Source organism: Psammomys obesus, unplaced genomic scaffold (assembly GCF_907164565.1).
Source record: "Psammomys obesus unplaced genomic scaffold, mPsaObe1.curated_primary_1811, whole genome shotgun sequence".
In the NCBI taxonomy this organism is placed as follows: domain Eukaryota; kingdom Metazoa; phylum Chordata; class Mammalia; order Rodentia; family Muridae; genus Psammomys; species Psammomys obesus.
Window position 1 is genome coordinate 6,297,336 of NW_026592890.1, and position 24,852 is coordinate 6,322,187.

The 24,852-nt window shown below is 45.1% G+C and overlaps 2 protein-coding genes across 6 annotated transcripts in view; one reads left to right on the plus strand and one right to left on the minus strand.

The window, feature by feature from the left end:
- Synj2 (synaptojanin 2) overlaps positions 1 to 4,615 on the plus strand; it is a 91,451-nt gene extending 86,836 nt beyond the window's left edge. For 2 of the 4 annotated variants that reach the window (XM_055615935.1, XM_055615936.1), the window contains one exon: positions 982 to 4,615. In XM_055615935.1, coding sequence (XP_055471910.1) covers positions 982 to 1,707 — 726 coding nt within the window. In that variant the 3' untranslated portion in view covers positions 1,708 to 4,615. The remainder of the gene's footprint in view (positions 1 to 981) is intronic. The other 2 variants (XM_055615937.1, XM_055615938.1) reach the window with 1 other exon arrangement.
- A 2,131-nt stretch (positions 4,616 to 6,746) lies between these two features.
- Serac1 (serine active site containing 1) overlaps positions 6,747 to 24,852 on the minus strand; it is a 34,777-nt gene continuing 16,671 nt past the window's right edge. For both annotated transcript variants that reach the window (XM_055615941.1, XM_055615940.1), the window contains 10 exons: positions 23,473 to 23,601; positions 21,077 to 21,190; positions 19,498 to 19,660; positions 18,402 to 18,552; positions 14,722 to 14,863; positions 13,736 to 13,830; positions 12,567 to 12,664; positions 11,429 to 11,611; positions 8,653 to 8,796; positions 6,747 to 7,586 (listed from right to left, as the gene is read on the minus strand). In XM_055615941.1, coding sequence (XP_055471916.1) covers positions 7,450 to 7,586; positions 8,653 to 8,796; positions 11,429 to 11,611; positions 12,567 to 12,664; positions 13,736 to 13,830; positions 14,722 to 14,863; positions 18,402 to 18,552; positions 19,498 to 19,660; positions 21,077 to 21,190; positions 23,473 to 23,601 — 1,356 coding nt within the window. In that variant the 3' untranslated portion in view covers positions 6,747 to 7,449. The remainder of the gene's footprint in view (positions 7,587 to 8,652; positions 8,797 to 11,428; positions 11,612 to 12,566; positions 12,665 to 13,735; positions 13,831 to 14,721; positions 14,864 to 18,401; positions 18,553 to 19,497; positions 19,661 to 21,076; positions 21,191 to 23,472; positions 23,602 to 24,852) is intronic.

Genomic DNA, 24,852 nt, shown 5'->3' on the forward strand with positions numbered 1-24,852 from the left:
TGCTTTTCCGACCTGCCCAGCGTGAGAGTCTCCCTGGCATGTGCCCATTTGATGAGTTTGCTTTCTGTCTTCCAGTTGTGCTTCTGTCCTGCCTTGGCCTGTTGCTGCCCATCCATTTTCCATGCTTTGTTGCAAAATGGACTTTTCCCTCTTTTTCGTCTTTGCTCTGTCTCTTCAGGAACAGAGTTGGCTTCTTCAGTGGCTGCATGGGAATTTTGGTACAAGGCCGGTGGAGAATGGTTATGCTTTCTGTTTGTTTTCCTTTTTAAGAGCCATGTGGGGGCTGGAGAGATAGCGCAGAGGTTAAGAGCACTGACTGCTCTTCCAAAGGTCCTGAGTTCAAGTCCCAGCAACGACATGGTGGCTCACAACCATCTATAATAAGACCTGGTGTCCTCTTCTGGTGTATAGGTGTACACGTAGGCAGAAGGCTGTATACATAATAAGTAAATAAATTTGTAAGTAAAAAAAATAGAGCCAAATGGAACACTGCACCTGGTTCCCCTGTTCTTAACCACCCGGCCCCATCTGTACCAAAACTTCACTTTGCACCATGTAGTTTAAAAGCAGAGCTAAAGAAGTGGAGTCCCTGAAATATGAAAGATCTGAGGAGAAAGTAGAGCCATTAGTCCTTCCAGCTGTTCCCTCCATGGTGGACAGCATGCTGAATCATTCGCTCGGGCTACAGCCTCAGAACGAATGTTTCAGAAGGATTCTCGCTGAGTTGCGGGAAGATGCCGGGCAGCCGAGATGCCATCATAAATTACCCACTGGCTCTGGTTTTAAAGCCCTCTCGCTCATTGGCCGTGCTGGATCATGTGCCGCTGTGCTTGCTCCTGCTCACACCACTGGCTCGCAGGCAAACTGGCTCGCCAACTGGCTGCCCCAGCCTCATCCACCTGTTCTCTACTGAGTGTTGCCTGGGTGCCCACTTCTTCCATGCTGGCTTTTCATTTACACTCTACCTTGCCTTTCCCTCAGACCATGTTACCAGAAGAACAGTCTGAGCAGCAGCCTGTCCAGTTTACACTCGCTTCCCAGGAAATGAGCCTTGAGACCCCTCCTGCAGCGACAGCCCCTCAAGTTCCGCCTGTTCCCAAACCAAGAACATTTCAGCTTGGGAAAGGTGTTGAGAGGAGGCTGAGCAGTGGCAAGCCAGCACTGGATGAAGCTCCTCCCATGACAGGCTCTGTGGAGTTGGCACCTCCAGAGGCCCCGTCCCTGGCTCCCAAGGCGCCCCCACGGAGAAAGAAGTCTGCACCAGCGACCTTCCACCTGCAGGTCTTGCAGAGCAACAGCCAACTTCTCCAGGACCTCACATGTTCCAGCAGCTCTCCCTCCCCACTGCAGCCTGACACCCACCCGCTCTGTCCACAAGCTGGCCTTCTTGGCACTTCATCTGCCATAAGCCCTGAAACTGATGGCCCCAGAGTGACAGAGCCCACAGCAGCCTCTTCTCATGGAGATTATCCAGATCCCTTCTGGAGCCTTCTCCACCACCCTAAGCTGTTGAATAATAACTGGCTGTCCAAGAGCTCTGAGCCTTTAGACTTGGGGTCCAGGAACCCCGAGAGGACACACAGAGACCCAGCTCAGGTCGGCGCATCTGTGGCTGAGAGGGGCCTCCCACCAGACCATGGGGGAAAAGACTTCAGCCACTGGGTGAGAGCCAGTAACAAAGACAAGAGAACAACGTTGGGCGTTTGACCCACTGGCAAGAAGATGACTAGACTCTGAAGATGCTCTCATCCCAAATGTGGGCATTGCTTGACCTGGTCAAGTGGGATGTCAATTTAAAGCTTCACTGAAGCCCTTTGCTTATCTGTCAGTCCTGTGTAGTTTACAAACAGCCTCCCATTCAGTACAGTTATTATCCGTCCAGTCACCAAAATGTTTCACTCAAGTCCTGTGTATTTTAAGCTTGGTCTCAGGAGAATGGGAAATGTGTGGTTGGATTCAGCATACAGAATTTAAAGAAAAATATGGGTGCCCGAGATGCTCTCACCTACTGAATTTTAAACGGTTGTTCAGTTTATGTGTGTATGCCATTTGCTTGTTTTTGTTTCTGATTTACAGGTTTTAGATAAGTGGTAGGCTCATAAGAGATGACATTAAAAGCAGTTGGGACCATTAAGAGCTGTTCTGGCCCACTTTAAACCAGGTTAAGAAAAAAATAAATGAACAGAATTGAAAACAGCAAATAGGTCAGTGGCATGGCTGGGCCATCCATTCCTGTGAGCTCTTTTTGTGGAGTGCCCTTCACAGCTACAGTTCTGTTTCTCCAGGCTCTGCAGAAAGACCTCGTCTGCACCGAGACGTGTCTTCTGTTGTAACAGGTGTAAATTACCTGCAGACAGCTGAACATGTACAGGAGGGTAGGTAGGAACTACACGACTGTGCCATTGGGGACCTGAGCATCTAAGGATTCGGGTACCTCAGGGATCCTGGCCATGATCTCCCACAGATACTCAGGTGACTTACCCCTATGTATTAGCTTTATGTATCATTCCTGTGAAAGCTGTTGACAACACAATTTGGGTGGAGCCGCTGACTTCCGCATGCCCCGTACACCGTCATGGTCTGGAGCTATGGTGTGCTGCTTAAACCCATTAGGAAGCTGATCCAAGACAGCAAGTCTGGGCTTGCTGTTGTCTGTATGTCTGTCAGGTCTGTTGCCTCTCCATTTTCATGCACTTCCAATACTTCTCGTCTCTTCAAGAATTGACAGATTCCATGATGCTGCTTTATATCTTTAAAATGCTGTGAGGTCTAGAATCTACTTGAAGCAGACACCACATTTTTGTATATGAAAAGCTCATTAGCTGAAGAAGACCGAGTTGGGTGGGTCACAAGGTCAAGGCCAGCCTGGGCAACAGAGCAAGATCCCTTTTTTCAGAAAGAAATTCATTGGCAAATCTTATTATGCCAAGGCCACACTTAGGATTCTTTTACACCACAGGCCCATCCAGGAGTATCCAGTGTTGCCCTTACAAGCAATGAATCCTGCAGTGAATCCTGATGCCTGGGACCATCACAGCCATTCATTCCTCATTGCCCACCAGTCTGCTGGGGTTTCATAAATTATTTCACTGTCACATTCAACATATCCTGCAAATTATTTAAATCTGGCATTCAAGAACAAGACTCCATGTATCTACTTTAATCTGAAAACTGATCAGAGAAAAAGGAGCAGCTAACCCCAGAGATAAGCAGGGGCCTGGAGTTAGGGCTCAGCAGTTAAAAGCACTGGCTGCTCTTCTAGAGGACCCAGGTTTGAATCTCAGCACCTACATAGTGGCTCACAACCATGTGTAACTCCAATCCCACAGGACCCAATGTTCTCTTCTGGTCTCTGAGAGCACTGTATGCACAAGGTGTACAGACATATATGCAGTCAAAGAAAATAAAAAATACCAATAAAATAATGGAAAAAAATTAAAGATGACATGTAGATGATCAGGGTGCTTTCTGTGGCCCTTAAGATTGTGTAGTTCACCTCCTGTGTTCGTTCTACAAATAAAACCTTATAGAAAGCATCAGAGAAGAAAGTGAAGTGGCTGCTGGGAGATGCTAAAGGGTTGGCCACAACGTTTCTTCCCAAAAGTGCAGTCAGGAATGGGGGAAACTTAACTTTTAAAAACTCAGATGCCCTCTTCTTATCTATACCTTCTTTTCCCACCACAGAAGAGGTAAATCTGCCAGCAGACAAATGTAGCCCTCCAGTCAGAAGAGGTAAATCTGCCAGCAGACAAATGTAGCCCTCCAGTCAGAAAGGCAGCAGGGAGCTCAGCTCCCAAGATGACCTGGTGTGAGAAGAACTCCAGCGTGTAGTTTTCTTTGCTCTACATAGCAATCGACTGGCACAGAAGCCAGGAGCCCCCTAAGGCGTGCTCATCAGAGCAGCAGCTGCTCCCAGAGTCTAAAAGTGAAGAACCAACACGCAGGACGGTGAGTCAAAAGAAAAAGTGGAGTGTTGAGAACTGAATAAGCCAGGTGGTGGTGGCACATGCCTTTTATCCGGGCCTCCAGAAGAAGAGGCAGGGGGATCTCTGTAAATTCAAGGCCAGCGTGGTCTACATAGTGAGATCCAGTCTCAAGAAAGGTTAAAGAAAAAAAAATAGTTGGGATGGTCTATTTTTTTTTTTTTTTAATCAGTGCTTACGAGGGCATCTTAAGCCAGCTGCAGTTGGTTGATAGTAATGGTTGATAATAATAATGTGGGCACTGAGCAACCGCCACCCTGAAGGCTCCATTTTGCCTTGGGTCTGTTTGTTGCTTTTGGTCTGCCTCAGTTAACATGACTGCCATTGCTTTGAAACAATATGCAGTTTACCACATTGTTTCAGGTAATGCTGACAATTTCACATGGTCTCTGACCTGAGTACAGATTGTTTCAGATTTCCTACACATTAAAATAAATTGTAAAGGTGACTGAAATTAGGAAATGTCAAGAAATTTTTACAAAGATTTAGAGTTGCTAAAGTTTGAGATACTTAAAAAATTCCCTGAGGGAAGTCATATGTTAAAGAATTGGCTTTAGATGGTCATTTTGTTGAGAAGGAAAACTGTGAAAATTATAGCCAGAGATTAGTGACTAATAAAAGTCTGAAGTGTATTTTGAGTTGGTAATTTGTCCTGATGTTGGATGCACTATTAGAATGTTTTTGTCTTTTTAAAATTGAGCTTCTTTTCAGAGCTAAAGAGAACCCTTGGACTTTTTCTATGGCCTTTCTCTACATCAAATGAAATTGCTAGTTTTTACTGTATGATGTTCTGCTTCCTTTTTCCCCCTCTCTTTCTCATCTCCCTTTCTTTCTTACCTCCTTTTTTTCCTCCCTCCTTTCCAACAACTGAACTCAGTTGAAAAAGCTTATTGGCAACATGGGAACTCTGGCTGGAACACAAACACACCTTTAATCCCACCAGACAGATGCAAGCAAATCTGAGTTCAAGGCCAACCTGGTATAGAGCAAGTTTCAAGTAAAGAAAAACTTAGGTCCAGGTGTGGTTGTACATGCCTTTAATCCCAGCACTCAGGAGACAGGGGCGTGCAGATCTTGGAGTTCTACTCAGTGCTGTTTGGGCAGTTTGGTTGAGTCAGTGAGTTGAGAGGCAGGGCAATGGAGTTGAGTTTGTGGCAGTTCAGTTCGTGGAATTCATAGGCAGTTTTAACCGAGTTTTATAGAGAAAGAGTTTTACAGGGAGAGGTTGAAGAGAGAACAAACTAGAAATAGGAGCAAGAACATTTTGCTAGGGTTAGTTTGAGGCCAAGCAGAGCAATTCAGTCAGAGGCTGAGAGAGAAGCCAGACTGAATCAGTTAGCTAGGAGAGGAGTTTGAGCCAGACCAGCTGAGTTGAACCAGCCAGCAACAGTTCAGAAAGAAACTAGAAAGTTGTGCTTATTCAGGAGTAAGTCTCAGAGGCTGAAAACATTCCAGGCCTAGTTTTTTTATGGAGGCTAGAAGCTTCTAGGACTAGCACTAGGTTAGCAGACAGAGGCAGGAAGCTTCTGAGACCACAATTAAATCAGGTGAATAAAAGTTACTTGAACAATGTTATAAGATCTGGGGTGATGGCACACACTTTAAAGAATCCCAGGACTCAGGGAGGCAGATCACTTGAGTTTTGAGGCCAGCCTGGTCTACAAAGCTAGGCGTCCAGGACAGCCAAAGCTACACAGAGAAACCCTTTCTTGAAAAACAAACAAAAAGGTTAAGAACTTGTGGCTTGAGGGCCTAAGAGGTGGCTGAGCAGCCAGAGGAGCTTGCTGCCATGCCTGAAGACTTGAGTTTGATCCCAAGGACTCACATGGTAGAAAGAGCGACATAACTTGTCCTCTGATCTACGCATGCACACAGCAACTAAATGTAAATGTGGGGGGGAGGACACCCTTAGCATTTATCCTGTGAAAGCTGTTATCAGGGACCACGGACACAGCATACACAGGAAACATGTTCCACCATGTGTGATTGCGGAGGCTAGTCTATCTTCTAGAGGCCCTTACAGCAGACTGGGGAATGGATGAACTCTGAGGGTGGTTTACGTGCATTCTTCACGGAAACAGATGCGAATATGTACTCTCCAAATTCTGCCCATGCTTAGTCCAAGCTGTTGGTTCACGGAATAGTTACTAGTTCCCCAAACACTTCTTTGTTTGGGATTATATTGCCATTAGAAGCACATCTTCAGCCAGTGCTGTATTGCTCTGACTGTATCATGTGAAGTCATTTTTCACCTTGGTCTTGTGTATGATAAACCCCACCTACACCTACAAAGTGGCCTTTCTAACCTATAAACAGAGCTAACTGTCTTATCAGAAAACAGCAAGAGCAATTCAGTAGTCCAGATCTTTTCAGTAATTCATTTACTGTAATGACAGATGGCAGCAGAGTTAAAGAAAAGATTTTGGCTCCTGGGTTTAGTCAGTGGTGTGAGACGGGCAAAATGGTAGGATGGGCAAAGCCGTTCACCTCAAGGCAGGGAGGAAGCAGAGACAGGAAAGGACCAGTGCAAGATGGAACTACTATGCCGAGAGCAACAAGGTGTTGCTGCCAACTTTATGCTGTCCATTAGATGGAAAGTGTGTCTGCCTGAGTGGGCGTCTCTGGGGATGACAGATAACTATGGTCATAACTACGGTGATAACTAGGATTCAGTAAGCTCTACACTGGAAAGGTATGCATTTGGGCCTAGCATGCACAAGGTCTTGGGTGTGAGCCCTAGCACCACAAAAACAAAACAAAACAAAACACCCACAATGCTGTTACTCAAATACAAAAAAGGCCATCAGCCTTTAGAAGGGTACACAAAGAAAAGTGAGTCTTAGCTAAGTGGTTAGCTTATCTGCCAGATGCAAATAGTTTTTTCCATATCCAGAGCACATTACTGTATAACTAGTTAAAATATTCTAAAAAAAAAAATATATATATATATACACACACACACACACACTATTCTCAACAACATTTAAAAAAAAAAAACAGAAGCATATAAGACTGACCCTAGCATACCACTGGGTACGTGATACCCAGTGAGAAAGTGTCAAATGTGTAGCTGACATATTAACGGTTAAAAACTGACACTAAAACATGACAGCATCTTCTAGTTTGTTCTCTCCAGATGGCATTTTCTGTGGTGTGTTAAGTTGCCGGTTGGGACTCTTGGGTAAGCTGGGACAGTCTCAAGTGGACAGGCATTCTGGCCACAAGCAACTTGGCTCCCCACCCCAAGGCCCAGCACGAAAGTTTCTTGTAACCCTTCCTCTGTGACCTCCATGTCTATGTGGGCGTTTCCCAGTGCTTGCCTGAAGAGCTGCATTTCTGCTGTCTGCGCCACACTTGCAGAACAGGCTGAAGCCACAGTGAGTGCACAGGACTGCATACAGCTTAGAGAAGGCGAGTGCTGCATTTCTTGCACTGTATTCACATAAGAATGGAAAGAAGGTAGCTGTCAGTTTTCAAGATCTCTGGCTAAAGTTTCACAGATGAACTGTAGGGTACGTTGGTACAAAAAAGCATCCTTTGTCTTCGGCTTGCAAATGTTCAAGTGGTTGACATCCACAGGAATTAGATCCCCAATGCCTAAATCTGAAGAAAGCAGAAGTGTCAGTAAAGCCAAGGGATGCCAAGCTCACCCGCGCAGAACTTTGACATGTGTGAAAATGGATGCCCCATAGCGTAAGTCTCAGTTTCTGAGAACCTGAGCACGGGCATTGTAGAGACTTCCCTGTACCTGTAGGCTAATAAAAATCTCCTACTGCTCTTCTAAGAATGGCAATGCCCCACATGGGCAGGGTGTATGGTAGGTAGGGGGTTGAGTGTGAAGGCAGGAGTTAGGTAGTCTGACAAGTCTATGTGATGCAGGTAGATGCCAGTGAGTCTGCCACTGAATGAGGGATGAGGGGAGCAGGTAAAAGAGGGCAGTCAGAATTGCTGTAGCACAGCTACGATGCTGCAGGCAGCTGGGCAGGAGCCTGGCTGTGCTGTTGCTTTAAGAATGGAACCCTTCGAGGAGCCCTGGGATTCGGCAGGAGGTCTACCCAGCTGTGTGGCATATAGTGAAAGGAGGACCCAGGGCGTCATACACACTAGGAATCATCACTAAGGCAAGCACACTGTCCCTGGCCACTAAGCACTTGCCACGGGCTCTGAGCTACCAGGACAGGACCTAAGCCAGCTGAGCTCAGAAAGCTGGGGCAGGCACACCAGACAGGGAGACGTATGGGACAGCACGGAGCTCGCATGTAGGGGCTGCACGATCACACCAGGCATGGCTATTTCCCTCCACTTGGATTTTAACACTAGTTTTCTTCCCCAAACCTCTATCTCGACATTTTGTGAGTGGGTTTAAGGTTTCGATGCACCTATCGTTTGCTGACTACATGGCCCCTTATTGTAGCTCACAGAAGTGCTTGCTAGTCTCCTCAACACAGGTGCACTGTTTGGGCCTTAAAGCTAGCTAACGAGCCATTGTCACCTAACGTATTATTATATAAAGACAAGAGGCTAATGCCAAGGCTGTGTGCTTGCAGGGGGATATGAATCTGTTACTTTTTCTCCTATTCTTCCCCTAAGACACTGGCTATCAACAGCTGTTAATGCCAGGTCCCATTAACTAGGCATCGAACAGCCACCATGCCTCAAGAGTGAGTACCTGCTGACTCCACGGGCACTATATGCAGTTTAATCATGCTGCCGATATACGTTGGTTGTGTTTCTACAAAATTCAGCACCTGGAAGTTTTTGTCTTTTGCAAACTCCAGAAAATCATCCTGTAGCATCTTAAGTGCAGGGGAATCTAAAAGCAGAGAACAAGACAAGCTCTGTTCACTCATTCAGGATAAAAAGCATTCATGTTTTAACTCAGAGCGGATATTAAGTTCCAATTCATGACAGGCTCAGGTAGGAGAGCTGGCTCAGCAGGTAAAGTGTTTGTTTGCACGTCAAACCTGAAAACATGAGGTTTTTGGTTAATTGGATCATTTAAGGTAGGAAGACCCACCTTACATCCAGATCCCTTGAGAACCCACCTTTAATCTGATCCACACCTCCTAGTGACAGCCTAAAGGACAAGGAGAAGAGAAGTATTTGCTCTTAACCTGCTGGCCCTTATTCACTGGCACTAGAGTCTATGTTTTGGGATTCTGACATACTGAAGAGCAGCTGAGACATCCACCCTCGTGGACTCAACAACTACTGCAGTCTCGACCTTCCATTAGGAGACAGCCATTGTAAGGCTAGACAGACCACAGCCTGGAAGCCATTCTAATAAATCCGTATATGAGGAGGACCTGTTTGGATCCCTAGAACCAGTGTAGAAAGCCAGGTGTGCATACACAGCTGTAATCCTAGCGTGTGTGTGTGTGTGTATGTGTGTGTAGGGCAAGAACAGGAAAAAAAAGACATCAAAAGTCTCAGTTACACTACTTGTGGGAAACACAGGAAATCTACAGAGCACTCTAAGAAGATAGCAGACTACAATGCAAAAAGACAGGAATAACCAAACAAGGAAATGATGTTGGGCTCTCAGAACACAAAACCTGAAGATCACGCCAAGATGGCTGAGAAGCAGTATGGGTCACAAGGAAGCACCTGAGACCTGGAAAAGGGTCATCTGACCCCAGAGCTCTGCATCTCTGCTTACCATCACTTTAAGCCCAAGTTATCCTATGGGATCTAGGAAAGATCTCTTGGGTTCTATACCCTCAAGTCTATGTTGAGTGCATCCCAGCATTACCTGTACTCATCCTCAGGACCTTCATAAAACTAGAAGGGATGAATACTACTCTAAACACACAAGCATCAACAAAGGGACACATTACTAAGGGAAGCAAAATGACAAGGGAAATAGTAATTCTCCAGCAACAGATTTGCAGGAAATCTATGAAATGACTTATAGAAGAACTAAAAATAGCCTAAGGAAACTTAAGAGAATAAAGATAAACATTAAAGAGATAGATCAGCAGTTGAGAACGTGCCCTTATAGAAAAGAAACTGATTTCCAGAACCCTTATCCCATAACTTCAGCTCCCAGGGATCAGACACCTCTGGCTTCTGAGAGCCCTTGTACTCATGTGTGAGGAACACATGTATACGAATACATACAATACAAAAACAATTCAGAATATAAATGAGAAACTGACCAATGGCAGAAATAAAAGAACCAGTCAGAACTTGAAACTCAAAAATAACAAGAGTTTCTGTAATGAATTAGAATGAGAAAAAAAGAACCAGTCACTGAGCCTGATGACATAACTCAGTCAAACAAGGAAGGAAAAGAGGGGAGGTAAAAAAAGATTCTGAAGTAGCTGATTCATAAAAAGGCACAGATGTCCATGTAGGAGAGCTTAGAGGCCCCCCAGAGATACTCACTGAGTAAACTGGAATGACATATGCAAATTACAGAAAGAAGGAACTGCCAACCAAGAATATGATATCCAGCAAAATTATCCTTTAAAAGTGAAAAAACAGTCTTTCCCAGATCAGTAGACATAGGAGACTCATCACCACCAGCGTACAATAGAAAGAAAAGCCAGCCATCACCCAAGCACACAAACGAACATATATGTTCACCAAAAGAACCAAGACTCAAACCTTACCAAACCATTCAAACAGGTGGAAAGGAATACAATTAATACAGTTCTTAATAACCCTACAGATGAATGAATTATACATTCTACCCACAAGACAGACATGATGATGTGCTGTCTACAAGAAACAAACTTCACTTGTATGGATGGACAGCTGTACAGATGAATTGTGCTTTACATCAGAAACAGTGAAAAGAGGCAAAGCTACACATAGATGGATCAGCAAGAATATGTGATAACTGTAAACATGTATGCATCTAACACGGAACCACCCAATCATGTAGAGTACATATTAGATCAAGAGAGACAGATTAATACAGTGACAGAGGGTGAAAGCCAGACCCCACTTTCCACTATGCTAAGACTGTCCAGAGAGAAGAAGCTGAAGCACTCGATACACAGTTACTGGGCCTGAGATGAATTCTTAGACCACTCCGTCCAAAGCAACAAAGCATTAGTCATATGTTGGGCTACAAATCAAGTGTCAATGACAAAAAAAAAAAAGCTAACATGCTGGCTCAGGAGTTCATGTATGTTTTGCCAGTTGACGAGTCTCCAAAGGAGGGGAAAAGGCAGTTTACTAACCTGGAAGAACAGTCATACGTCCTGGTTTAAACAGTTGAGATAACACAGCATTATGGCTACAATAGAGTAGAAAATCACCTAAGAACAAAAGAGCTACTGAAAAATCGAGCCAACCCAAAAGCTTTCCATGGATGATCTAAATTATCTGCAAGTTTAAAAACAAGACTGTTTAAGGAAGAAACTGGCTACTTTCTCCCTCCTCCCACATATATAATGTTGTATAACCTCAGCTTTGTTCACAACAGAAAGCATTACCCTTGCTGAGCTCTTTGACTTCCACAGAGGGAAAGAGAAGATATCGAACATTAATGGAGTACTCGGCCAGGTGTGACCCGTGGTGAGGGACGCTGTAAAAGATGATGCCTCTGGTATTGTTTACAATTGCGCTCAGTTCCGGCTGCTTCGAGGCTTCTAACAGCATCTTCTTGACAAGAAGACCTAGCCACAGGGAAGAGAGAGAAGAGTGAGTAAAGTTGCCTCTCTCCTCTATTACCTGTTCAAAAAAAGGACAAGCAAACAAGACAGATGCTTTAAAATTTAAACAATTTTTTTCCAGAATAAGAAAAAGCCTTTCCAATGACAGCACCACTGTGGAATGTCTCAGCACGAGTCTTTGTGGTGCAGGCCTTTCTCCCAGAGATTTCACTGCCTCCATGAGCCAGGCCAGGCCCTGCCTGAGCCAGGTGTCGGGTCACTAACGCCTACACCCAGAGTCGCAGGTCCCACCAAGGAAGGTCAGCTGCTATGGGAAAGGTCTCCAAGAGCACCTAACCACGCCCCCTAGCCAGGTAACATGAAGGCACCATGGATGACAGCAGTGGGTTTTGGAGCAGCAAAAGGGCTACATCCACCTTTCTCAGCAATGGGCTGTGGCTGAGGCTCAGCCTAAGTCACACTTAATCAGACACCTAGCCTGGGGCTGGGCCAGGACCTTAAGCTAGGCATATGGAGAGAGCTGAGAGGTGCTTTGGGGGAAGGCCTGGAGAAGTAACGCATGAGCTGGAGTAAGGCCAGGCCCCAAGCACAGCATCCAGACAAAGCAGAGCCGTGACCTCGCCTCAGCAGCACAGGCAACAACACTTGGCAACATGAACAGGCACGGGTGGGAAGAAAGGGAAGGGCTGAGGCCCGTGGCAACGCTGGCTTACCTGAGCCTAGCGCCAGGCCTCCCCCGGGGTGACGCTGACCCACAAAGTTATCAACCCCTGCTCTCCCACCCAATCTTTACAGTTGCCCCTTCTAGACGAGCAAACAGCACAGGGGGAGAGTAGTCACTTTAACACACTCAGCTAAAGCGTTAACTCAGTGCGAGGAAACCAAAACAGAGCAGAACTCTCAGTTGGCCACAACCCTGACAGCCACCTCATGATGGTCACTCTATGATCATCCTTACCTCCCATGCTATGTGAAATCCAAATCATTGGCCTATCCCCAACACCAGCCGCTCTGAGCTTGCTGAGAAGTTCGTTGCTTCTGAATGCAATGGACTTTCTGAACAAAATGAAAACAGCAAGCATGACGGGAGGCATCCATCCCCAAATCTTACTACTGAAGAACATCTGCTTGTTCAATGCTATTGGCTCACATTCTAATGTGCAGGCTCCTCCAATCTTATTCTTTATCTGAAACTTAGTAATGCTAACATAGTTAGGACTCTCTCAGCCCACGACAGGCCACTCATACACTGGACAAGCATTATTTGAATATCAAATGGATTTGGCAATTTGTACATGTCAAACATGGGTCTCATCCCTGCCCTGACTGAATTATCTGAGTTTACTTCTCCTTGTGTTTATGCTACAGACATTAAGCTTTCCTCATTTGGATTTAAGAAAAATACTAGTAAATGATCATCAGAGTTCAAAAAAGTGATGTCAGACCAAAAGGGAACTTAACTTCATGGTAGCAGCCTGCTTGTCTCGCACTGCTCAAAAGTGATACTTTTTTTGAGAATAAAGGTTCCCCAGTGCTGCTCTGGGAGACAGCGGGCGGGCTGGGTGCCAGCTTGCCCTCTGTGGGCACGCTGCTGGACACCTGTGTGGAGCTGCTCATCAAGTACCGACTACATCAGCTCTGTGAGCAAAGCTTCCTGGACACTGGATGCCTCACCTACACTGCACAGTGAGCCAAAGGTGGGACTAGACTACTGGCCAGGTCCTGGAGACCAGGAAGGAGGGGACACGAGTCAAAACGGCTCAGCATCTTTTTCCTTGAGCTTCCCTTAGCCAGCAGGATTGTGAATCCACAAGCAACCCTCACTTTTCCTTACAGCAGAAGTGAAGGCTTTGATGGAGATCTGTGTTTCCTGCTGTGATGTGAGGTGTGCCAGGAGACCTACACGATGTTGTCTTCTGCTATTACTTTCTACTACTTATCACGTACCACAAGCTAACGCCTCCCAGAAGGACGATGACAAAGGTAGCAGACTGAGGGATTTGCCTAACATGTACAAGACTTAGGCTTGTTCCCCAACACTTCAAAAGTTGACTTCCCACAGCAGAGAATCCACGTGCGGCCTGAGTCGTTCCCGCCCTCCCAGTCTACCGAAGCCTCCACTGTTACCTTTCCATGGGACATCTAGCTCTCCAGTCACTGAGGTTGGTGTCATACTCCACAGATATGATGCGAAGCGCAGGACAGTCTTTTGCTAGCCATGTCTAAGTAAAACAGAAGGTTCAGAAGATAAGCATGTCATCTCCCCAGCCAGCTCCTTCCTACAAAGGCCTCCTGAATTAGACCCCACAGACTGGAATACAGTTGGGAGGTGATGATAAAAATAAGTATTTTATCTCGCTACATCTCTGGTCACAAGTGCTATCAATATTTACAACAAAGGCCAAGGAAGGGTGTGGAAACATTATCAGTTTTAATCTGCAATTGCCCAAATCAAGACTCATCTTGGAGGCTTTCAGCACTTAGTAGGCCTTCAGCACTTGGTTATCTCAGGACACACTGTATTTCTGCTGGAATATACTGAGACCAGAGAATTGGAAACTAATGACATCTGCAGGTTGTCTCTGAGAACTGAGGCTGACATCTCCAGACTTCGACATCACTGGGGAGAAAAGCATACTATTCATTCTGAAGTTAAGTGGGAAGGGGGCAAAGCCCCCAAAACTACTCACACACAGGCAGCACTATCCTGCCTGGACTGAATAAATTTCATCCTATGAATTCACACCAGAGTTGAGCCTCTTTGGAAGAAATAATATCAAATGCAAAGGAGGACACTACATCACCCAGGTTTTTCTATCTTTATAATTGTTGAGGTCATAAAATTCACTATTGCAAGTAAATCAGGGCTGTTTTATTTTTAAGGTATGCATCAACAGGGTGAATGATTACCCTACTTTTTAACTCATGGAGTATTACTCTAGAGCCACAGAATATACCCTGAACTGAAAGCGCAGGATCACAAGCCCGGCTCATGATGTAGCATCCTAAGTGTCTCCAACCCCAGTGGCACAAGGCAAGGAAGTCAGTCACAGTGCACGGGCAGCAGTGGTAGCGGCGACATGTGGGTGGCAGTCCCAGCTGCTGCCCCTTACCTTAGGCCAGCATGTAGTGTACCTGTCTTCACCCACCAAGGCATTTTCTGTCAGAACTCGCTCGCTATCCTGCTGGCGCCAGGTTTTAAACGCTGCTCCCATAAGGCCATGAATAAAAAGGACATCGGCTTTAATGGGCTGACTAAGAGGGAAGAGAGTTTTAAAAAGAAGCAGAACAAATGCATTACTACTGTGGCAAGCTACACGGCATTCTCTCCGGAGGGCTTTAGCAGGCTGAGGTGACATAAAGGAGACTAATTAGGGCAAGCTTTATCAATGTGGGCTTGCTTGGGGACCCTGGGAATCGGGACAAAGACACAGAGCAATCCACTGCTCCTCAGTGAAAACAATACAGTTAGCCAGGCAGACCAACCACAGAGACTATAACGAACTCCATGATTCATCAGATGGGTGATGCCACCCTGAGATTACTCTCTAAGTCAGTCTAGAATACCTTCCACAAACCAATGAAGGTACCTAAGAGATTAGACAAGAATATGCTAATAGAACAGCAAAGTCACTGCACGTGAGAAATGTCAGAAGGACCTCCCAAGGTCATGCAGTGGCTTCATGGGGAAACCTGACAACACACCTCATTCCAGGATTGGAAGGAAACTTCCTGGCTCAGCCAGAAAGACACACACAAGAGTAGATCACCCAGTACCTTGACCTCCCTCACATTTTCAGAACAGGAGGGACAATCCTGAGTCCTGATGGGGAGAATCAGCCTCAGGGAGAGAGGCAAAAGGGCTGCTCCCATAGGGCAGCATGTAAATCTGATTCAAACTCAGATGCCACCAGTCATGCTCACGGAGGAGAGCGGAAAAAAAGACACTGAAATGGGAAAGAGATTCACAGAACAGGAAAACATCTTCAAAAAAACTATCATTTTATATAGCAGCTGGTTTAATGTTTAGTATTGACATTAATTCAAATTGTAAGAAATGGGAACCATTTGACATTCCAAAGTTCATGTGTATTTGCATACATGGCACTAAAATTGCTATGTAGTAGAACTAAAAATTATATGTGAAACTTAACTAAATTAATGATAAAATTGCTAATCTATTATTAAACTAATGAATGTATAGGAAACTATTCTTTAAAAGATATTAAAAATAATTAAAATTTTAGAGGTTGTATCAAAATCATAGATGAAGTCTAAAGAATGTAAGTTTTCTTACCCCCTCCTCTGATCTTGCCTTTTCTTCCTTATCATTCCTCACCTTCCAGTGACCCCCATGTGGAACACAAGATGAACTAAAAAAGAATGACCCCGGCACTGCCTAGACTCCCTGGATAAAAGCTATATTAAAGACTGTGACATAAGGTTTCAGGACCCCGAGTTTTCACCATTACTGATCACTCCACGGACCTACACGGTGTTCTGACTTGACATCTTTATGAGCAAGGAGTCCCCTCCACCCTTACAGTGGACAGAGATGTTAGCCCAGGCCCGGGTATGAAGTCACCTGTTGGCCACTCTCTTTCTCCAGGCTCCTCTTACATTTCAGAGACACAGCGATGACATTTCTCATTTCTACCTTGTTTTCACTGGCTGTAGTCTGGTTTACTGTCATTGTGTTATAACTGTTTTGTCTGTTTTGTTTTGTTTTCCAGACAGGGTTTCTCTGTGTAGCCATGGCTATCCTGGAACTCGCTCCGTAGGTCAGGCTGTGCTCAAACTCAGAGATCCACCTGCCTCTGCCTCCCAAGTGCCGGGATTAAAGGCGTTCACGAACACCATTATCCAGCTAAGAAAATGTTTTCTAAACCCAAAACTTTTATAAAGAAGAATAAGGCAGAAAGGAACCATCAAGTATGAGGAAAAAAAGCATAAAATGTTAAAATAATTTTCAGTTAATATAAGGCTGTCATCAATGGAAATGCTTTGTAAGATTCTGTCCTAAAGGGTTTTTCCAAAAGAGAAAGGAAAAAGGACAGACCTGGCAAATGAGAGTGCGACCTAAGATGACCTAAGATGAGTAATGGCTAAAGAGCGCCTGTGTGTGGCCACACTTCCTATAGTTAAAGGCTAGTACCATCCTGTGGGCACAGAACCAAAACTCAGGTTTCCATTTACAGGAATAAAACTCCACATTTACAAAAAGACAAAGGTGGCTGAGGGAACACAGCTTCTGTTTCATTCCTCAGTCAATGTACCTGTTAAAACCTGATGGTTTAACTGGTTTCTTTGTTGTGCTTTTTCCTCTTTCACTTATAAAAACACCAAATAGGAACCAAAACTCCCACCATACACCTCTATGGTGCTTGTCTTTGCTCAGCATCTTTCCTCTTTTTCTTGCTCTTCTGAAGGCTTTAAAGAACAAATGAGGGTTTTGTTTTTGATTTTTATAGAAATGTTTTTAAAAGAGTGAAGAAAAAAAATGATGATTTGATTTGATTTGATTCAAATGCCTCCAAATGAGCCCTTAATGTTTCCACCAACCAAAAGCTAGCATGTTACCAGGTAACACTGAAACCTATTCCAATTTTTCCCTGGTTTGCTATCTCCCACTTATCTGAAGCTCCTATCACAGTATTTGGTAAATATATTTACTCATGATTTTCTTCATGTTCTATGACTACAGAATTAGACTTTGGAGCAAGTCAGCCCAGGTAACCTGAAGCCTGAACCATGATCACTCAGCTCAGAATAAACTCTTACTCCTTTTGGAGTGACAGCTGGGATTGCACTGGTCATTGTAACTTTGTTTTTCGAGACAGGGTTTCTCTGTGTAATAGCCCTGGACTCCCTTTGTAGACCAGGCTGGTCTCGAAATTAGAGAGATCTACCTGCCTCTGCCTCACTATAACATTTTATGTGCTAGTTAGACTGAACCAATAAATTCCTATTTTTGCAGAGGTTTTTTTTTTTTTTTTTTTTTTTTTTTAAGGGTCTTCTGAAAGAGGACCTTGGTTGGATGCCAGAGCCCTGAGCCTCTGAATTTATCAGGGTCTCCTGTCATGTGGCTGATTTTTCATTTTGGATCCTCCAGGACAAAGCCCTGTCCCTGTCCCTAGGACCATACTTCCTTCTTAATCCTGCTTCGCTCCCACCTGAAGGGTGGAATGGAGCTCCCTCAGAAAGGGGTGCTGCGGGGCAGGTGCCCTAAGCTGATGGTCACGGGAGCAGAGCTCTGATAGTCCTTTATCCTCCCAAACTTGGGAGACGGGGACAGGGGGAGGGGCAATCAGACTGCAGGCCCTCGTGGAGATGGAGGAACCCTCTGCTATTTCCAATTCCCTGTGAGGACAGACTTGGAGTCAAAGAAATACTGCACATTCCCAGGTTGACTTAAGAAATGCCAGAGGTGGAGGAGATCTGTGGGCACGGAGGCCCTCAGTTGGTCTGTCCCTGGGGCTCTCCAAGCTGTCCCTTCATCCTCATCAAGCTGTGGGAAGGGTCCGGGCTGCGATGACTGGGTGGCTAGTTTGTGTGGACCCTTCCTTTCACAGCTTTTCCCTAGTCCTGGGCACACACCCAGGCTGGAGACAGGGAGAACAGAAGAGGAACGACCAGCCTGGAGAGATGGGTATGTGCTATGGGTTTTATCTTGGATCTCCTTTTTGGAGCTCTTTCCCTCTCTAACACTTACATATAAAATCACTTTCCAGTTACAAACAAAGAAAAACCAAACCAAACCCCCCAGTGACTGTTAAGTCCAGGTGCTGCTCACCCTGTCCGGCATTGGGGGTGCAGAACGTACACCCCATCCTGGTACTTCTCGCTCACGGTTTCTCGGTCTAGATTAGCCAGGGTTCTGGCAGCATGAGAGGCTTCCATAATGTGGTAGGATTTCAAAGCTTCTGCCATTATAGAAACCCAGCCTGAGGGAAAGAACAGATACCCTAAATACTCATGCAAACTGATCTCGACCGTAGAGACACTCCAGGTGGGAAGAGGAGAGAGGAAGGCCAGCCTCAAGTGTCTGTCTCGGGTGAGGAAGCCCACACACTCCAGCTTGATTCTGTCATCAATGAGTCCCATAGCACTACGCTGTGATATCCCAAGGGCAGCCTTCTGAGAGGCTGTTAAGTGTGCAAGAGGCCTCTTCCTACCCAGAAAGTAAACACACACAGTGATTAATGCAGGAGAGCTCAAAAGAGGACAAAATGCCATGATGCTCTGCTTAAAGGACTCCAAGAATCCCAAGAATCAGGTGCTGATTTGAATACCTGTGGTCACATCAACAACCCTGACTACAACAAGGAAGCTCTTTCTTAATGAATTTGATGAACTCCTTATCAGACCTAGAGTTCAAAAGGGAAAAATATTTTTTATTTCTAAAAAATATATATTTTAAAAAGAAACAGAGGATGTATGGATAAAAGTATGATTTTATACACATTATGAAAGTGCACGCATGCACACACAGGAACATTCAAAGATCCGAAAGACACAGGCCACCAAACTCATCAGTGGTCGCTAGCTCTCAGGAGGCAGGTGAGTGTGTGTGAGAGCGGTCCGGAGAAACGGTGGGTTCAACTGTGAAACGAGTCAGTTCTACACTGGCTCTCTTTTCTCTCTACCTCTGCTTCTTGGTTAACTAAAATCACATCAACAATTTAACAATCTCAGGTCAAAGCCAGCTCTTGTAGATGGTTCCACATGCTAACTCCTTAGTGTACAATACGGACGACCCTGTTGTAAAGGACCTAAGAAAACCCTAGGTAGAGTTCTAAGTCTTTGAAAAATAACATAGCATGAGGTGAGGCCGTGCGAGGACAGAAGCTGGGCCTGGCACACTCAGCACACATGCACAAAGCCTTTACCTGACTGGACGATAGCAGAGTGAAGATGGTCATTCAAGGCCATGTTTCCAATGATCCTCATGATGTTTCTCTGCACTTTGGGGCAGTCCTTGTGGAGCTGGTAGAGCCTCTGCAGCAGCTGCAGGCCCCCGCCTGCTTCAATGTGGTCACAGTGGGAGGGTATCTAACACAATTAACAGAGCTCCTGTTATATCGCACAGCTCCCCTCACACCTCAGAAGCGCCGTGATGCTGCGGTCCCTCTCATTTCTGCTTCGTTTCCATACCACAGGTGGGCGCCAACAGTGACTAAACACAGCCGTGCCCTTCACTCAGGCAAAAGTGCTTCAGACCTCGAGGACAGTGCTTGCGCAGCTGCGGGGGAGGATGCCAGCTGCAGATGCAAACTCCTTCATGCCACACCAGACCTGCTTGCTTTAGGTCGTCACAGGCAACTGGACTCTGCCTAATATGCCTTCCGGTGGTGCTTATATTTCACGTGTGGGTAGCACTAGCCTTTTGGCCTTTTTTTTTTTTTTTTTTTTTAAATAAAACTATAGTTGGGCATGGTGGCATACAGCTACACAGGGATACACAGCAAGAGCTTGTCTAATAAATGAATAAGCAAACTGTGACCACCACAGGAAAGACTCCACAATGCCAAAATGCCTAGAAATTATCAGTACTTATAACTCAGGTGCACAGCCATCTAATATTTCCCTTTTCCCTCTATCCTTCCTACTACATTTTTGGACAGGTATCTTTTTTTTTTCTTTAAGAGTTATTTATTATGTATACAGTGTTCTGCCTGCATGTACACCTACACACCAGAAGAGGGCACCAGATCTCACTATAGATGGTTGTGAACCACCATGTGTTGCTGGGAATTGAACTCAGGTCCTCTGGAAGAGCAAGCAGTGTTCTTAACCACTGAGCAATCTCTCCAGCTCCTTGACAGGTATCTTAATGGAAGCTAATGATCTTCTATGTGTAAAATGATCTGGGGAAAGGAGAAGACAGCACAAATCAAAGACAAATCTCACACTTGGAGTATGCTTGCTCCCTTTATATGTGATTAAGAATTACTTAAAATGTATAATAAGGGACTAGAGATATGGCTCAGTGATTAAGAGCACTGAATGCTGCTCCTACTGAGGACCCAGGTTCAATTCCCAGCATCTACATGGTGCCTTATCATTGTAACTCCAGTTCCAAGGAATCTAATGCCCTCTTCTCTCTTCCGAGGGCACGAGGTATGCACACACACAAGGACGTACATGCAGGCAAACACCCATAAACAAAAATAATATACTAAAATTAAAAAACATTTTAAAATACTAAAATTTAAAGATTAAATATGTAATAAAAATAAAACTTATGTATTGGTACACACCATGCTTATTAATTCTAACAGTTAAAAGTGAACTTTAAAATATACTATTTTTATTAATTTGAGAATTTCATACCTGTGGACAATGTATTTTGATCATATTCACTATTTACCCCTCCCATAACTCCTGCAAGATGTTCCCCCACACCCTACCCTCTACCAAATTTGTATCCAAGATGTAAGAAAAGGCATATTCTGGAATTTAAGTTACCTCCGAATGCTTTACTATAGCTTCTAAACAGAACATCTCCACTGTGGCTGAGGGAACTTCTCCAAAGCTTTCCGCGTAAGGAAGTCCATTTCCTCCAAAACACCATAGTCCTCCCTGAAGTTAAGACAAAGATTTTTTCACAAACTCGGCTTCTTGTTAACAAGCTGTGTACTATACACAAATTAGAAATTTCAAGTATGTAAATGTCTCAAATACTTTGGAAACGTAAAGGGAATGTTATGCAAACTTCTATTGCTTGTTAGAATAGAAAACACATCAGGTGATGCCCAGAATTCTGACATCTTTCCTTCTACATACTTTCATAGCAAAGTCAATCCTTTATCAACTGGTCAAAGTGTTCTGGTGCGTCTCCTTCAGCATTTACTAATTCATAAAGATTATGGTAACACAGTCAACTGAAAGCCTAAATAAATTTTTAAAGGCGAAAGCATTACCAAACAACACCATTCAAAACAGGATGGCTTTTGCTTCTTCCCAGTCAAAAGTGAAGCTCACGTGGGAGACTAAATACAGTCGGGGATGGGAGAGATGGCTCAGTGGGTAGAGCGCTGGTTGCACAAGTGTGAAGAACTGAGCTCAGAACCCAGCACCCACAGGAGACAGCTAAGTGGTGCACGGCTGTGACCCAGTTCTCAGTAAGGGAGGGGACACCCCCAGCCAGTTGGCCAGCCAGTCTAGCTGAAATGGCAAGCTGCAGATTCAAAGAGACCCTGTCTCAAAATAGAAATAGCTGAAGATGGCTAATATTGACCCCTGTCCTGGAGAGAGAACAAGAAGCCTAAAAGGGGAATACGGCCGAGGAACAGAGAGTCCTGCAGGCTCCTGACCCTTCAGTGTAGAAGATGCCTTCTGAGGTCTCCACTGAATGCAAGGACCTGAAATGCCCTTTTAAAAAGAGTACGGGAAAAACTGTCATAAGGGTTAAGAAGACGACAGACTGGAGTGGAGAAGCTGAGAGAAGAGAATCCTACAGACAGCCTCTGTTCTGCATTCTGCTTAGTGTAAAACGCTGGCTCCAGATGTCAGTGTGAAACCTCAATTTAAAACCAACAAAATATCTTAACCAACAGACTATCAGATCAACCATGGTCCTTGAGCAGTCTCAAACAGGAGCTGGACATGAGGCAGCCAAGCAGCAGCTGTTTCTTGGCAACTGTGCTCCTGCTGTTCGGAAAGCCCATTTGTGGTTGAATGTTCTTGGAGTTACAGACAGGCTCTTCCGGCAGTATCAAGAACTGGGGCACCAGGGCATTTCCCCACCCATGTGCATACACGGGGTCTGCAGCCTCCTCTCTAGCTTTTCTAGAGGATCACGGGAATAAATCCATAAAAGAAAGACCTTATCCACCACGATGTAGAGGGGGAAGGGCTACTTTACCCCATGAATACGCCACCGACCTCCTGAATCATAAAAACTTCTTAAAATCCACAGCACAGAGCCCACTGTACTATGACTACCTCTGCCTATTCCAAACTGTGTCTGTGTGTCTTTCTGTCTCTGTCTTCGCTTACTTAATTTTTGCTTATTTCATGTGTCCCTCCATGAAATTCCTTCAAGAGGGAAATCACCAACAGACATTCAAGGAGAAAGAAAACAAAACTTGCTCTGTGGGAGCAAATCTATCATTCGTGGTTGCTCGGAACTCTCTAGAAAACAGTCAGTTTATCCGGAAGTCCAAAGGTGTAGCGGTGACAACATAAACAAGGGAAAGCCGGCTCCAGCACACACGGGAGCTAACACAAGGACCTGGAAGGGATCTTCAAATTGCTGAGGAAGTGGGTGGAGGAGCAGAAGCCAACACCACAGAGATGTGCAAGCCCCACAGCGACACCGGCAGCTGCTGACGGCCAACACATGTGAAAGACTGAGCGTGACGGGGCGGACGCTGTGCCATTCCCTGAGATGAAGACAGGAGGGTAAAGGCCGTATCAAGGGAGGGTAGGTTTAATCCGCTACATTCCGGATTCTTGCTGTACGCCAAGGAGAGGAGGCTGAATAATCAATCTGGGGTCAGGTCAGAACACAGGCCTAGACGTAGCCAATCAAATGCTGAGGATCAACTTTAGGTGTAGAAAATGCTGGCCATGTACTCCATCACTGCGCTGCACCCCAGTCCTGACTGTCTGAAGGGGTCATACAGAGTTTGCTCCTGCAAAGCTATAACAGCGCTCACAAGGTGAGCTGACTCCTGCAACCTGGATCTCTCTCACCCACATCCACGTTTACACCTCTAGGATTTCCCACACTATGCAGCCCAGCACACAGTCCAGTCTGTAACTGGGCAAATGAAGGAGGTTCCAAATGCTAGCCCCAGCATAGTGTCTCGGGAAAGAGCGAACTCTCAGACCATTTGCTAAATAAGACATGAGCAAACCTTCTGTGCGGCCAGGCTCTGGCTGCTTTCACTCAGAGCCAAGGACGTAAAATACTGGAGACACTCATCAAGCTCTGTCTGAGGTAAAGAGGCCAACAGATGCCTGAGTTCCTCCTCAGTGGAGGAGTCCTGAAATAAAAAGCAAAGAAAGTCTTAGAGAGACACTCAACAACTGAGCACAATACAAAGAACACCCGAAGAGTCAGGCCAAGGTAGACACATAAGGAAGGAAGGAGGATGAGCAGCGGTTGTGACCTGGAATGTACTCACCCACCACAGTGGAGGTACAGAGTCATTTAATTTTAGTTCTATGTTTCCAAGCCTGCTGACACATTTAAAGACTCATTACAGGGACCCGAGTGATGGTTCAGTTTAAGAGCACTGGCTGCTTCTGCAGAAGATGTAGGTCTGGCTCCCGGCAGCCACGTGATGGCTCCCAACCATCTGTGACTCCAGTTCCCATCTTCCGGTGCCCAGCATGCACGCGGTGTATGTAGATACACGCAGGCCCTGCACATACTCATCAGATAAAATCTTAAAATCACACGGGGAAGAAAAGACCGTTGCAAACTGTAACTCAGTGTTTACCTTAGGACTTTTTAATAGCTGACTCAAAATGAACTATACCCTTACTAACTAAAGATATCACTAAGTCTGGAGTATGTGAATATTTCATTTTTCATGATAGTTAATACGTTATGTATTCAATTTCTATTTTTCTTTTTTTAAACTTTTTTGATTTATTTATTTATTATTTATACAGTATTCTGCCTGCATTGTGTGCCTGCACATCAGAAGAGGGCACTAGATCTCATTATAGATGGTTGTGAGCCACCATGCAGTTGCTGGGAATTGAACTCAGGACCTTTAGAAGAATAGTCAGTGCTCTTAAGCCCTGAGCCATCTCTCCAGCCCCAATTTCTATTTTTTAAATGATTGTTTCAGTTTTGTTTTTCCTCTAAGGAAGGAGCTCAAGAAGCATGCTTTTGGCCACAGTTCTCATCAAGGGATTTTTGTTTGTTTGTTTGTTTTTCGAGTCAGGATTCTCTGTTTTAGCCCTGGCTGTCCTGGAACTCATTCTGTAGACCAAGCTGTCCTCGTAGTCACAGAGATCTGCCTGCCTCTGCCTCCCCGAGTGCTGGGACACTACCACCCAGTTGACCATCAAAGGTACTTTTAATGCCCAGGACATACTTAGCAACGTCTAGAGACAATTTTCTTTACCACAAATTGGGGGGGGGGGGGGGGGTCTTGGCATCTTTGGAGCAGAGTCCAGGAATGCTGTTAAATTTCCTATAATGCACAGAACAGCCTCTTCTTTAAAAAAAAATAGATAGATAGATAGATAGATAGATAGATAGATAGATAGATAGATAGATA